Here is a 15,733-nt window from a genome sequence, read left to right on the forward strand (position 1 = left end):
TCATATAATTATAGATACAGTTTATACAGGTTTTTTAAAACCAATTTTCTATATAAATAGCCTGTAACATATATGCAAACAGACCATAAATGTCTCAATTTCGATTATCTTGTAAAACTGTGAGTGCTATTATATAATACAATATAATACTTGTTGCAGTTAAAACTTGTCTAAGTCCTACCATCAACTGATTTCATCCAGTGTATGGCTGTGGATTGACTGTATTGTTTTAATGGAATGTTGGCATATTGGCAGTTAATTAGAAAAAGTTATGTCTTTCAAACTGTCAGGCTAGCTAACAAACATCGGCATACAGTGCAGATAAATTCTTCAAATTCATTATTTGACACAGTATTTTATCACAGCACTGCAAGGCATGGTGTAACAACTCCAGGACCAAAATGGCTGACATTTATACCATCATAAGATGCTTCATGTAGGCCTAATAAATCCATTTGAGACTGGCATTACGTTCATAGGCTTATAACCCCCCTCTCTAATAAACCTTGATAAATTAGCCAATAAGAATTTTTTTTTAAATCATAGCCTATTCATTTATGCAATAATGTTTATTATAATGGCTAACATTAGGTTAAGGAATTAAACATCTGATTTGACCTTTATTCAAAAACACATTTTTCACTCACTGCACCCCCCCAGCCCCCCCCAAACTCCCACCACATCCCCCGACGTTCATCCTCGCAATATTTACCATTCATTGTCACGTCTCTTGTCCATGCCTCGCATATAGAGTCCGTCCACCGTCACCACTGCAGAAGTTCAACAATTACAGGTAAGACATTAAGCAGAATAAAGATTGTATACAATATATATATGATATGCTTCCCGAAAGTTATTTTATATTTGCATGATAAAAAGAGGGATGTGCGTGTTAAATCTGCAGAGCAAGTCCAGGTACATAATTAGCCTAGTATTCGTTTTCACAATATTAGCCTACATATCGAAATGCACATACTGTAATTATCCTACATGTTTTTTTTTAAACAATATTGCATTGAAATAAGAGTTATTTATTTCATGTTTACACAGAAATGTAGGCTACTCGGTACAATTCCAGCTATGCCCAAATCAATAGCCTTGAGACTATTTACCTCAGCAAAGTATGCAAATATTCCTAGCGTACATCAACTGTGTTCAGGCTGAAAAGAGACTACTAAAAAGCTGTTAATAATTCAACATCTAATTTTAAATCAGATTTTTTAAAATCAGATTTGGTCAGGTTTCTTAACCTGGCATGCCTCTCTCTCTCTCGCGCTGCTGGTCTCACAAGTGGTAGATGTTAATAAACAGATGGAATTGATCTTAGCCTAGAAGACAGAGGAAGCGCTACGTTTAGACAGACCTCCACTTGTAGGTTATCTATGTCCATGTACATTCATCAGCTAATAAATGCAATGGTTTTGCTTCCGCTTTCTATGATGCTTCAGTATACAACACATTTTCTTACCCCTTCAGCAGCAATTGGTTAATGACCATGAAGGCAGTTTGCTTAGACAGGATGTGGTGCATTTACTTTTGCAGATAGCGATAGCCTTATCAATGCAATGGTTCTGCTTTATGATTTCATGCACACACGCAAATACGCACTCATGCACACACGCGCATACACAGTAAGTATTCCCGAGCTACTTGCCTCTCCTCAACTTTTGCCGCACAGTTCTTCTTTACTGACAATACACTTTACATACAGTGTGCAAATCAGGGGACATGTCAGGATTCAGACCGAAGATAAGGAAAGTGTGTATCTCTGTGTGTGCTTCTGAATGTACGTGTGTCTCTGTGTGCACAATGTGGAGAAGTGCAAGTAATATCGAGGTTATCCTCTTGTTGTTTAGCCCATACTTTTTGTTCACTCTGCATTGTTGTAGTCTTACAGAATCTCCCCAATCACCCATCATTTAATGCCACATGTACCCCAAAGCTGTACATTCATGCATTTCAGTATGTGGTTCTGGTTTGTCGGTGAACTCGATATTTTCCTTTATCATCATTCTGTGTTGATGTGTTGCCAATGGCAAAACTCCATATCTGTCCATCTAGGTTACTTGCTTTCTAAACAGTACGTACAGAAACAACTATAGAAACAAAAACCTTCTAATGGTTTTGATATGGAGGAAAGTCATTTTTGTGTAGAATTTAAACCTGTTGCAGTAGATTCAGGTATGGATTGAACTAACTTTGCTTCTTGAAACTGGGGTAGAAATTGTGAGTCATAAACCACTGTCTGATGACTATCACCTAACTTTTGGGCTGTTATACACTGCTCAAAAAAATAAAGGGAACACTAAAATAACACATCCTAGATCTGAATGAAATAATCTTATTAAATACTTTTTTCTTTACATAGTTGAATGTGCTGACAACAAAATCACACAAAAATAATCAATGGAAATCCAATTTATCAACCCATGGAGGTCTGGATTTGGAGTCACACTCAAAATTAAAGTGGAAAACCACACTACAGGCTGATCCAACTTTGATGTAATGTCCTTAAAACAAGTCAAAATGAGGCTCAGTAGTGTGTGTGGCCTCCACGTGCCTGTATGACCTCCCTACAACGCCTGGGCATGCTCCTGATGAGGTGGCGGATGGTCTCCTGAGGGATCTCCTCCCAGACCTGGACTAAAGCATCCGCCAACTCCTGGACAGTCTGTGGTGCAACGTGTCGTTGGTGGATGGAACGAGACATGATGTTTGCAGGAACTGCTGACACACTCCAGCCACATGAGGTCTAGCATTGTCTTGCATTAGGAGGAACCCAGGGCCAACCGCACCAGCATATGGTCTCACAAGGGGTCTGAGGATCTCATCTCGGTACCTAATGGCAGTCAGGCTACCTCTGGCGAGCACATGGAGGGCTGTGCGGCCCCCCAAAGAAATGCCACCCCACACCATGACTGACCCACCGCCAAACCAGTCATGCTGGAGGATGTTGCAGGCAGCAGAACGTTCTCCACGGCGTCTCCAGACTCTGTCACATGTGCTCAGTGTGAACCTGCTTTCATCTGTGAAGAGCACAGGGCGCCAGTGGCGAATTTGCCAATCTTGGTGTTCTCTGGCAAATGCCAAACGTCCTGCACGGTGTTGGGCTGTAAGCACAACCCCCACATGTGGACGTCGGGCCCTCATACCACCCTCATGGAGTCTGTTTCTGACCGTTTGAGCAGACACATGCACATTTGTGGCCTGCTGGAGGTCATTTTGCAGGGCTCTGGCAGTGCTCCTCCTGCTCCTCCTAGCACAAAGGCGGAGGTAGCGGTCCTGCTGCTGGGTTGTTGCCCTCCTACGGCCTCCTCCACGTCTCCTGATGTACTGGCCTGTCTCCTGGTAGCGCCTCCATGCTCTGGACACTACGCTGACAGACACAGCAAACCTTCTTGCCACAGCTCGCATTGATGTGCCATCCTGGATGAGCTGCACTACCTGAGCCACTTGTGTGGGTTGTAGACTCCGTCTCATGCTACCACTAGAGTGAAAGCACCGCCAGCATTCAAAAGTGACCAAAACATCAGCCAGGAAGCATAGGAACTGAGAAGTGGTCTGTGGTCCCCACCTGCAGAACCACTCCTTTATTGGGGCTGTCTTGCTAATTGCCTATAATTTCCACCTGTTGTCTATTCCATTTGCACAACAGCATGTGAAATGTATTGTCAATCAGTGTTGCTTCCTAAGTGGACAGTTTGATTTCACAGAAGTGTGATTGACTTGGAGTTACATTGTGTTGTTTAAGTGTTCCCTTTATTTTTTTGAGCAGTGTATTATCATTACAAGGTTCCTACTGCAGTACACTGCATCATTTGATGAATGATGCCTCCATTACATCATTTAATATAGAAAAAAGTAGCATTTTAGGTAATTACTGTAAACAGAACTGTATTTGCTGCTCATGAATCATTCTGTATGTACGTTCGCATCTTATGATAAACAAAAAGTATGTGGACACCTCTTGTAATGAATGGATACGGCTATTTCAGCCACACCATTGCTGACAGGTGTATAAAATTGAACACACAGCCATGCAATCTCCATAGACAAACATTGGCAGTAGAATGGCCCGTTCTGAAAAGCTCAGTGACTTTCCAACAAGTACGTTTGTCAAGTTTCTGCCATGCTAGAGCTGTCCCCAGCCAATTGTAAGTGTTCTTATTGTGAATTGGAAACATCTAGGGGCAACAAGGGAAGTGGTAGAACACACAAACTCACAGAATGGGGCCGCTGAGTGCTGAAGAGGGTAGCGTGAAGAAATCGTCTGTCCTCAGTTGCAACACTCACTACCGAGTTCCAAACTTCCTCTGGAAGCTAAGTCAGCACAAGAACTATTCACCGGTAGCTTCATGAAATTAATTTCCATGGCCCAGCAACCACACACAAGCCTAAAACTACCATACGCAATGCCAAGCTTCGGCTGGAGTGGTGTAAAGCGCAGTGGAAACTCGTTTTCTGGAGTAAAGAACCACACTTCACCATCTGGTAGTTCGATGGACGCCAAAAAAACGCTACCTGCCCGAATGCATAGTGCCACTGTAAAGTTTGGTGGAGGAGGAATAATGGTCTGGGCTGTTTTTCCTGGTTTGGTCTAGGCCCCTTAGTTCCAGTGAAGGGAAATCTTAATGCTACAGCTTACAATAACATTCTAGACGATGCTGTGCTTCCAACTTTGTGGTAACAGTTTGGCGAAGACCCCTTCCTGTTTCAGCATGACAATGCTCCCGTGCACAAAGTGAGGTCCATACAGAAATGTCTTTTAGAGATCGGTGTGGAAGAACTTAACTAGCCTGCACAGAGCCTTGACCTCAACCCCATTGAACACATATTTGGGATGAATTGGAACGTCAAGCCAGGCCTAATCGCCCAACATCAGTGCCCGACCTCACTAATGCTCTTGTTGCTGAATGGGATCAAGTCCCCGCAGTAATGCTCAAACATCTAGTGGAAAGCTTTCCCAGAAGAGTGGAGGCTGTTATAGCAGCAAATGGGGGAACAACTCCATATTAATGCCCATGATGTGTACCAAAGATGCTCACATACAGCATATGTTAGCTCAACTACATAAGGATCCTGAAGTGCTTGTCATCACCTGAATGCGCTTGATTACTTCCTTAATTGAACAGTACACTAGGGTTCTACATGTTTTATCATGGCTTTGAAATGACTCACTCTTTTAAAAAATATATATTATATTGAGGTCTTCAGCATCAGTATTTATATTCGGTTTAATCGCGGCAAAATCCCCTCAGCTGTTTCAGCTGCCCCTCACCCCCCCACTCGCTTCTCACTCGCCGTGTTCTGTTCCGTCCTAGACTTTGGAATGTGCTGTTGCCATGGCAATGGAATAGAGCACGCTCTCTCGCTTCTTTCCTGTTCCCTCTTGCTTTATATATCCCTCTCTATCTCTCTCTAGGTGGAATGTGGAAACAGATCAGCTTCTTTCCTTTCGGGTTGGTCATCGCATAATGTACAAACCCAGTTGTATTAATGATTCATCTTTTTGTAAGGTTAAGAAAGACCATTTTACTTGGCTTCCCTCTCACATCACATTAATTTCTAAAATCCTTTCTTTTTTTCTTCTTATTCTTCACCCCACAGGAGCAACGCTGAGACGCATGCCATGGCCACTTACTGAGAAGAGGGACGGAACCTCGAGTTGTGGATCCACGTTCACATAGAGACGGAGGTAGTGAGAAGGGGAGGAACACGGGAGCAGAGAGAGAGAGAGAGAGAGAGACAGGGGAACGAGGAGGGAAGAGAGGAAACGAGAGAGGAAGAGCTGTCTATGGATGCGGCTTGGACAGAGGGGACTCTGAATGCGCACTCTTCACTGACGAGGAACAGCAAGCTGCAGACATGGAGGCAAAAGGCATTGGCATGCCCCAAGGTAACACACATTTCACTAGAAACACACTTCACCAAACACACACACACACGCGCACACACACTTAATGTTGACACTTAACCAAAGACGCGCTTAACAGATGCCTGGATTCAAAAGGAAATAATATGATTTACCCAAGTAATTATTCTGTAACTAGACTAGACAGTTATACATAAGTTTTTGTTTTTTGCCCTTCTCAAAGGGCTTTTGTATTAAAACAATTACAAGTCATCAGAGAGACAAAGCACTGACAATGCCTTTCTAATTGTCCCTCTGGGATTAATTAAGTCTTATTGAATTGAAATCGACACACCAGGTTTTGGACATCCAGGTCAATAACAGGTCAATTGCGGTATATCGGTTATTTCCTTTGAAACACAGACAAACCCACACCGTTCAAGAGGATATTCTTGATTTGTAGCTTTTCAGGCGTCTTATCCATTTCACCAGCTCTTCTCTTTCTCAATCCCTCTCTCTCCTCCCTCTCTCCGGCCCAGTCATGGTGTGGTGGGAGAAGGGGATCCAGGTTGTCCTCACCACTTTGGGGGCGTTTGCAGCCTTTTCCCTGATGGCGGTGGCCATCGGGACGGACTACTGGCTGTACGCACGGGCCTTCATCTGCAACAGCACGGCCAACTCCTCCCAGGACGACCCCAACAGCAAGGACAAGAAAGACCCTGGTGCCCTCACCCACTCTGGCCTCTGGAGGATCTGCTGTCTGGAGGGTAAGGGGAGGTCTAGATGTGTGTGGGGAGGGGGAGGGGTGATGGGGGATCAGTGTATTTCCAGGGTTTTGGTGGGGTCAGATGAATGCCTCAGTGTGTGTGTGTGTGTGTGTGTGTGTGTGTGTGTGTGTGTGTGTGTGTGTGTGTGTGTGTGTGTGTGTGTGTGTGTGTGTGTGTGTGTGTGTGTGTGTGTGTGTGTGTGGGTGGGTGGGTGGGTGGGTGTGTGGGTGGATCACTGTGTTTGGCTCAGTGTGTTTACATATTTCCCCATTTGTGTGTGCACGCGCATTTATGTGCACATACGTGCGTGTGCAGGTGTGTGTACAAGAGTGTGTGTGTTGTGCAGCCGGTGAGCAGCTCAACCATGAAAGACACGGTTCGACACAGTGCGACCTGGAGTACATTTAGAGGACATTCAATGGGCAGTGGCAGACAGTCAGGAGAAAAAAAGGCACATTTCAAGAGCTGCTTATCTAACATGATCAAACATTAGCATTTTTCCCCTATTGTCATCTGCGAGAAACTAGTCTTGTTGAGAACCATGCGTGACAATGACTTGATTTTGAAGGTTTGGCTACGCGAGACCAGCGAATGCCAAAGAGGACAATTGTGACCGACCGGTTCGATTCAGTCTTATGTAGCAAATTTGAAATGGTGTGTTTTTTTCTTTTACCTTGGATACAAGTAGAGACTCAGAGCTAGGAAATAGTTTATCATACACTACAGTTGAGGAACAATGGGAATGTAATTCTGCTTTGAAAGTTGATAAACTTGTAACCTCACTTTTGAGAAAATGGCCTTTGAATGTTTTGGTACACTTATTGAAGAGCTCTTCTTTGTCTACACCGATTCAGCATGGTTCACACCCTCTTAAGCTTCAGCCCCACCCATCTCTTTAAGGGTTGATCCGAGCGTTCTGTCCAACAACAGCCGCCGGGCACCCAAGCTAAATGGCTAACGTTGGCTAGCTTGCTAGCTACTTCCAGACACAAATGAGAGAACACCTCACTCTGACCATTTTACTCACCCTAGCAGAGCTGGTTAGGCTGTTTTCATGTTATCCAGAGCATTGGTAGCTCAGACGAGAGTGCTCTGAAATCGGAGTAGATAGCCAGAGTGAATTTATCAGCTACGTCTATCAACAGTTGTCGCAGTGACATCATGAACATTCTGTTGAAATAGTTACTTGCATAGTGGAGTCTTTTGTTTAGACATATAGCTAGCTAGCTAAACAATGAACCATAATCCCAACTCATGACTTTACTACCCTGCATGAATCTGTAGGTAGCTAACCAACCAGTTCAATGTTAGCTAGCTAACATTAGGCTATAACTAGCAATGCAAATGGCTCTGAGATACAAATAATATTACTACACAGATCATACATGTAACGTTAGCTAGTGAGCCAGACAGCTAATGTTATCTAGCTAGCTAACAGTACACCTTAACTTGAAATGAAAATGACTTTCTGACTCAATTTGAAACGTGTAATATCAGAAAAAGACTCTCTTACCCGTATACATGGATGGACGCTTCTCCCTCTCTGTCACGGATGCCATGGTTGCCCTAGTTTGAAGATGTAATCCGGAGACAGGTGTTTTCTGCATCTCCTTTGCTACTGTATCATACTCTAATTCCACCATGCATTCCACTGATTTCAAAACTCGGTCCTTGAGAAAGTGGAGAGCAACACTTACGCAGTTCTACTACGCAATATATATATTTTTTTAAAACCACGTTAAACAGAATTACCTACACATACTGACCAGCTTAAATAGATAGAAGCGTGCTACATGGCAGACCAACCCAAACTCATCTCTCGGCGTGTCAAGCCATTCATTATCTCAGCCAATCATGGCTAGCGGGAAGGTTGCTCACTTTTTCTGTGGCTAAACCAACTAGGCTCGTAAATTAACAATTTTATTCATATTTACAGATGGTATACACATTTGATATTAAGGCACATGAAACTTCACATGTTCCAGAAGGAATTTCTGGCCAAAAATGCATTTTGATCAAAAAAAATGTTTCTCTCCTGTGAAATAGTGACGCGCGACATACGCCTAGTTTCCTGAAACGAGTCAGAACTATGAGTGATGAGTCATTAGTGATAGTCTGATGGAGTGGTTCTCCATTTGCTACCTACAGTAAGTGATAGACAGCAAAAGAGGACAACAACAGCCATTTTATATAATATTTGTGGCAGATGCTCAACATACTGATTACAGCTCCTTAATTATTGATGAAGTCTGTTGCTTTCTTCAGAGTACAAAGAGTTGTTTGTGGTTCATTTGACTGTCATAATCGACTTGAAAAGGGATTCAAATGAATACTTAATATGTCCATACACCAAGCCCCAGATATCTGTCCTGTCCTGTTTCTATCTCTAATATGCTCTAATACCCATCTCTCTCCCATATTTCTGTATTTCTCTCTGTCCATCTCTGTTTTCTCTCTCTGTCCATCTCCCTCTCTGTCCATCTCTCTCACTCTCTGTCCATCTCTCTCTCTCTCTCTCTCTCTCTCTCTCTCTCTCTCTCTCTCTCTCTCTCTCTCTCTCTCTCTCTCTCTCTCTCTCTCTCTCAGGGCTGAAGAGAGGAGTGTGTTCTCAGATCAATCATTTCCCGGACGATGCAGACTATGATCAGGATGCAGCAGAGTATCTCCTGCGTGAGTAAGGGGACGTGGGATGCAGCAGAGTATCTCCTGCGTGAGTGAGGGGACGTGGGATGCAGCAGAGTATCTCCTGCGTGAGTGAGGGGACATGGGATACAGCAGAGTATCTCCTGCGTGAGTGAGGGGACGTGGAATACAGCAGAGTATCTCCTGCGTGAGTGAGGGGACGTGGAATACAGCAGAGTATCTCCTGCGTGAGTGAGGGGACGTGGGCAGTGGGAGGATGTCACTAGAAAGATGTGATGTCGAATTGTAAAGAAATCCTCGGGAAACAGAATTAGTGAATGCCAACGTACAAGGTTATGAGTTAGCTAACTCATTCAGTATCTCTCATTTGCCAGAGGGAATTATGACAAAGGAATAGGATATTCCAATCAAACCAGAACATCGGTTGGAATAAGAATGTAGGATACATTTAGTCATTTATGAAAGGTGTTACAAAATAAATGCTTAGTTTGGCATGTTACTCTACCCCAGATGGTGACAATGTCACATACGCAGCCTGAAAGCAAGGGTTGGAACCAGTTCAGGGAACAGAATCAAAAACTGGAAAATAACACAATTATTTGAGTAACGGAAGCCGTGATCTGTACTGTTCCAGAAGCATGGGAACCGGTTAATAACATTCTTTTACATTCCGGACATTGTTTTTCCCCAGTCCACAACAAAGCCCCTATGTCACTCAGAAACGTATTCCAGCGTCTGCCTGGCAGCTGGAAATCTTTACCAGTGGGTGTGCGTGTGTGTGTGTGTGTGTGTAGGCTACCTGCATAGGTTACTGTAGCCACCTGATGACGTTACAAGCATGATTCAGAAATTGGGGAGACATACTATAGTTGTCACATTGGATTTATTAAGTACAGAAAGGTAAGACGTGTTTTTAATTCTAGTGCTGCTCTGCACACACAAGCTTGTTAGCTAGGTACGTTTGCTCCGGTCCAACATTAAACCAACTCAGAAGTTCAAAAACATTCAAGTTCCTCCGTAGAGCTGCTCCTCCGTAGGTATAGCTCTGTGGGCGTAATTCAGATAAAGCATCATAACAAGATGCTCAGCGCTTCAAGGCAAGCTCCCTCCATCCTCTCTTGCGTTGTCCTCACCTGCAACATTTCAGTTGCGTCTGGCGCCTTACACTGTGACTGGCAGCACAGTGTGTCTGTGTTTGTCTTTCATTATGATTAAACCATGCTGTTACGGCAAAATATAATTAGCCCTTTGTGACTTTCATATACAGATTAAATCGTTTACCTGCTCGTTTAGCTGCTCTATCTGCACTGGTTGGTGAAGTAATTTAATCTACAGCTAAATGGGTTTTTTTGGGGGACTATTTTAGAGGTTTAAAATGGAACAGAAAGGAATAATATAAACCGGTACTTTTTAGGAGGCTCAAACCGGTCCAGAACTTTATTTTGCTGGTCGGAACAGTGGAACGGAACTAAACAATTAATGGTTCTGTTCAGAACGGAACGAGTGGGAAATCATTTCGGTTCCTACCCCTGCAAGTCATCTTCACAACTTTATCTTTAATCGTTCATCTTTAATATATGCATTTGCTAAGCTCAGCAGGTTATGACACAATAAGGTTGGAGTGGCTTCCAATATTATCAGAGGATAGGAAGTCCTATCTTAGCAAAGTTCCAGGTAGAAGATACCCATAGGCATAGATCTAGGCTCAAATTACCCTCCCCAAATCACAACTATAACCATTAACCACTGTCAACAGTAAACTGACCTTAGATCAGCAACTAAGGAACATTTCACCACCCTCCGTCTGCAGGTGTTGTCCGAGCCTCCAGTATCTTCCCCATCCTGAGTGCTATACTGCTTCTGATGGGAGCGATGTGTGTTGCATCCAGCAGCTTCTACAAGAGCAAGAGGAACATCATCCTAGGAGGAGGCATCCTGTTTGTGGCTGCTGGTAAGGCGCTGGAGTCTTGTTCTTGACAGTTTCTCTATTATTCAGTACACATGGGGCTGGTTTCCTGGACACAGATGAAGCCTAGTCCTGGAGTTCAAATCATGCTCAATGGTGTCTCATACTCCTTTTTCCTCTTGGTAAGATGGAATGTTCTCAATGGTCACTGAACTCGAAAAAGAGGGTTATTGTTAAGGCTAATATAATTATCCAGATCATTTCATCCATCCATGATATTCACCTTTGTGTTGTTTTTCCCTCCCCATAACTCGTTTCATGTTAATGATGTTGGTTGCGGCTTAGATTTCCCACATGTAATTTTTTATTTAACTACGCAAGTCAGTTAAGAACAAATTCTTATTTACAATGACGGCTTACCGGGGAACAGTGGGTTAACTGTCTTGTTTAGGGACAGAACGACAGATTTTTACCTTGTCAGCTCGAGGATTCGATCCAGCAACCTTTCGGTTATTCCCAACGCTCTAACCACTAGGCTACCTGCCGCCACATACAGTATATCATCCCTTGAGTGGAGACAGGTCAATGACGCACGACACAACAGAACTAATAAAGATTGTTTATTTAGTAATATGCCATATATTACCTCCTAAGTGGAGATATGGGTCAATGAGACATAACACAAGAGAAGTAATCAAGTTGAGATGGTTCGTTTAGAGCCATTCCCCCACCCCCCTATGGAAAAGCTCAGAGAAAAATCAATGGCATATTATACTGAACAAAAATGTAAACACAGCATGGAACAATTTAAAAGATTTTACTGAGGTTCCAGTTCATATAAGGAAATCAGTCAATTGAACTACATTTATTAGGTCCTAATCTATGGATTTCACATGACTGGGCAGGCATGCAGATTTGGGTGGGCCTGGGAGGGCATAGGGCCACCCACTTGGGAGTCAAGCCCACCCACTGGGGAGCCAGGCCCAGCCAATCAGAATGAGTTTTTCCCCACAGAAGGGTTTTATTAGAAACATAAATACTCTCAGACGATCCCACAGGTGAAGAAGCCGGATGTGGTGGTCCTGGCTGGGCTGGTGTGGTTACATGTGGTCTGTGGTTGTGAGGGCGGTTGGACGTACTGACAAATTCTCTAAAACGACGTTGGAGGCGGCTTATGGTAGAGAAATGAACATTCAATTCTCTGGCAACAGCTCTGGTGGACATTCCTGCAGTCAGCATGCCAATTGCACTCTCCCTCAAAACTCTGTGGCATTATGTTGTGTGGCAAAACTGCACATTTTAGAGTGGTGCACCTGTGCAATGATCATTCTGTTTAATCAGCTTCTTGATATGCCACACCTGTCAGGTGAATGGATTATCTTGGCAAAGGAGAAATGCTCAATAAAAAGGATGTGAACAAATTTGTGGTCAAAATTTGAGAGAAATAAGCTTTTTGTACGTACGAAACATTTCTGGGATCTTTTATTTCATCTCATGAAACATGGAACCAAGAATTTACATGTGCGTATATTTTGTTCAGTACATATTCCAGTCTATATCTCACTTTTTTTACACGTCTCACCTCTGTCTGTCCCCCAGGCCTGAGCAACATCATCGGTGTGATCGTGTACATCTCTGCGGCGCTAAGCGACATCTCGCCCAAAAAGGACGAGGACAAGAAGTGGCATTACTCGTACGGCTGGTCCTTCTACTTTGGAGGCCTCTCCTTCATCCTGGCTGAGATGGTGGGCGTCCTGGCCGTCAACATTTACATTGAGAAGAACAAGGAGCTGCGCTGCCGCTCACGCACCGAACTCTTCAAGAGCACCACGCACGCCATGCTCCGCTTGCCCAGCTACCGCTTCCGCCGGCGCTCTCGCTCCAGCTCGCACTCTACCGACCCGCCACGCTCCCCCCGTGACACCTCACCCACAGACTCCAAGAGTTTTGCATTACCGCCGTCTGCCCCGCCTTTCTCTGTGGCCACCCTGCCCAACCCGCACCATGCTGGTGGAGGAGTAGGGGGCGATATCTCCATGTATACCCTGACCCGGGACTCCAAGATGGGGAGTCTTGGTGGCGGCGGGCCCCCCCTCTATGGCACGGTGGACCGGGCCTCCCTCTACCAGCTGCACAGCTACTTCCCCAATGAGGAAGTGGGAGGGATGATGAGCGGTACACTGCCTTCTCTCTCCAAGTCCAACCTCTCTGCGGCGGGTCAGAATGCCGCAGTCGGCGGCACTGCCATTGCGCCCCTGAATACCTTGTCGTCCTCCGGTCCTACCCCCCAGCAGCCACCTCTGTCCACTGGCACCATGGAGAGAGAGAGGGGCATGGGCACCCTGGACCGCCTGGGGGGAAAACGGAACAGGGACACTGACTCGGACACGCTGAACAGGAGAACCACGCCAGTGTGAGCCTTGGAGATAGGAGCAAGAGCCATGGAGGTGCAGGGCCATCTCAGTCTGTTTTTGACTACTATGAATATATCTATTCCACTGACGAGAATATCAAATGTATTATTAACAACATTATTGAGTATATATTCATTTTGAAATGCACAATATGTCTATAGTTGTAAACTTTGGTTTGTCTTATCATTCTGAGTGCTTGATTATCATAGCCAATTTACAAGACTGTAAAGATGGTAACTTCTTGAATATTATCACATTGCTGTTGTTTTATTCTCGTAATCGTAAATGAAGGGTAAATTTGTACATTTTGAACTATGATTTTTGTATTTTTGTATTTCTTTAAAGTTTTCATTGATTTCTAGCTCCATCACATTAAATCTGATGTCGTCATGCGGGAAGCATGTGCGCAAATTATGAGTGTAATATTGTATTTGTATTTTATTTTAAATATATTTTATTGGATTATTATTAATAATAATATTGTTACTATTATTATTGTTATAATTATTGTTATCATCACATTTTTAAGGCTATTATTTTTGTTTGTTAATACAGGTATAACCAACATAGCCTAGTCTGTGTTTTTTATTCTTCATGACAAGTGTATTAGATTATAGGCTTTATTTTAGTGATGGTATATACTGTATTCTTAATGTTTTTCTTTAAAGCAGTGATTCTCAACTCGTGGATCGCGACCCAAATTTGGGTCACGGGAGGTTTTGAATGGGTATACCCATTGTAACTTCTTGAATATTATCACATTGCTGTTGTTTTTATTCTCGTGTCTGAGTATAAAATAAAATAATTAAAACATTTACTTAAACGACTAAAAACCAGGTAGAAAGTGATGAACTAATTTAATCTCTGAACAATTTTTCTTCAATCATAGTATTTTCAATATAGAGCTAGCAGTGCTAATCAGCGAATTTGGTTGATTTTTTGGACTCAAACCAGCGAGTTTATTAACATTCTTCATCAAGAATATGGGCAAATTTGACAAATTTCCTTTGATGTATAATTGCTACAATTACAATCAATATGGAATTCAAAAATAGTTTTCCAGATTGCATTTTCACATATTTTATTTTGCAATGCAAATACTGGGTCACGACTGAGACAACCTGGTTTAATTTGGGTCCCGAGGAAAAACCAGTTGAGAACCACTGCTTTCAAGATCCTACCTTCGGGTTAGGGGGCTGAGATCCTGTGATCCTGTGATTGAAGAAGACAACAATCTCTTCTTAATAAATGATATTTCTACTCTAATACACATTCATCAAACTAAGGACATTTGTGATGGGTAAGCAATACAACATTCTAAGCCTGAAAAATAAATACAAAATAAAACAAATATATTCAATAAAGTTATATATGAAAATGTATTGTGTGGAGTGTGTTATTTGACATCTAAACAAGATGGTAATTGTACAAATGAATGTAAAAATGTTTGGAAATTAAATGGTGCTCATTTTTTCCATTCATATAGCTGGATCTACTATAACGACACAGGGCGAGACCCAGATGCAGACACAGGAGGCAGATGGTTCGAGTCTCTGACATTTATTAAAATACCAAGGGTTGGCAATAGGCAGGTTGAGGACAGGCAGAGAAGTTCATTAACCAGGTCAGAGTCTGAAAGGTACAGGGCGGCAGGCAGGCTCGGGGTCAGGGCAGGCTGAATGGTCAGGCAGGTGGGCTCAGTGTTAGGGCAAGCAGAAAAGGTCGGAACCGGGAGGGCTAGAAAACAGAGACTAGGAAAAACAGGAACACGGAAAAAACACGCTGGTAGGCTTGACGAGACGAACTGGCAACAGACAAACAGAGAACACAGGTATAAATGCACTGGGGGTAATGGGGAAGATGGGCGACACCTGGAGGGGGGTGGAGACAAGCACGAAGACAGGTGAAACAGATCAGGGTGTGACATCTACAAAACAGACTGGGACATTGACTCATCTCAAGAGATGACCACTTTTGAGGTGACAAAAAACATGTGTAATGTTTGTTCAATACCTTAACAGGTGACCTTGATTGTCCAGTTGATATTGGGTCAGAGGTCACAGAAATGAACGCTGAAGCTAAGAAAGACACAGGCCCAGAAAAGCAGCAGAATTCCTTAACATGACTACAAGTACAGTTGATGAATTGAATA

General features: G+C 43.3%; 1 protein-coding gene across 3 annotated transcripts; it reads left to right on the forward strand.

Annotated features, from left to right (window-relative positions):
* The first annotated feature begins 706 nt into the window (after nucleotides 1-706).
* On the forward strand, nucleotides 707-14,953 carry LOC106588443 (voltage-dependent calcium channel gamma-4 subunit). 3 transcript variants are annotated; one of them, XM_014177451.3, is made up of 6 exons: nucleotides 707-793; nucleotides 5,608-5,896; nucleotides 6,391-6,618; nucleotides 9,205-9,288; nucleotides 11,072-11,212; nucleotides 12,767-14,953. In XM_014177451.3, the coding sequence occupies exons 2-6, from the start codon at nucleotides 5,866-5,868 to the stop codon at nucleotides 13,582-13,584; spliced, it is 1,302 nt and encodes a 433-aa protein (XP_014032926.1). In that variant the 5' UTR covers nucleotides 707-793; nucleotides 5,608-5,865; the 3' UTR covers nucleotides 13,585-14,953. The 3 variants fall into 3 exon arrangements, with proteins under 3 accessions (XP_014032926.1, XP_014032925.1, XP_014032927.1); XM_014177450.3 differs by lacking the exon at nucleotides 707-793 and adding an exon at nucleotides 5,351-5,459; XM_014177452.3 differs by lacking the exon at nucleotides 707-793 and adding an exon at nucleotides 5,391-5,476.
* The last annotated feature ends 780 nt before the right edge of the window (nucleotides 14,954-15,733 follow it).

The sequence above is a fragment of the Salmo salar genome, chromosome 27 (assembly GCF_965601325.2).
Source record: "Salmo salar chromosome 27, fSalSal1, whole genome shotgun sequence".
Taxonomy (NCBI): Eukaryota; Metazoa; Chordata; class Actinopteri; order Salmoniformes; family Salmonidae; genus Salmo; species Salmo salar.

Coding starts and splice junctions, on each gene's coding strand:
- LOC106588443 (XM_014177451.3), top strand. CDS start 5,866: ATGGAGGCAAAAGGCATTGGCATGCCCCAAG. Junction 5,897..6,390: donor AGGCATTGGCATGCCCCAAG/GTAACACACATT, acceptor TCTCCGGCCCAG/TCATGGTGTGGTGGGAGAAG. Junction 9,289..11,071: donor TGCAGCAGAGTATCTCCTGC/GTGAGTAAGGGG, acceptor CTCCGTCTGCAG/GTGTTGTCCGAGCCTCCAGT.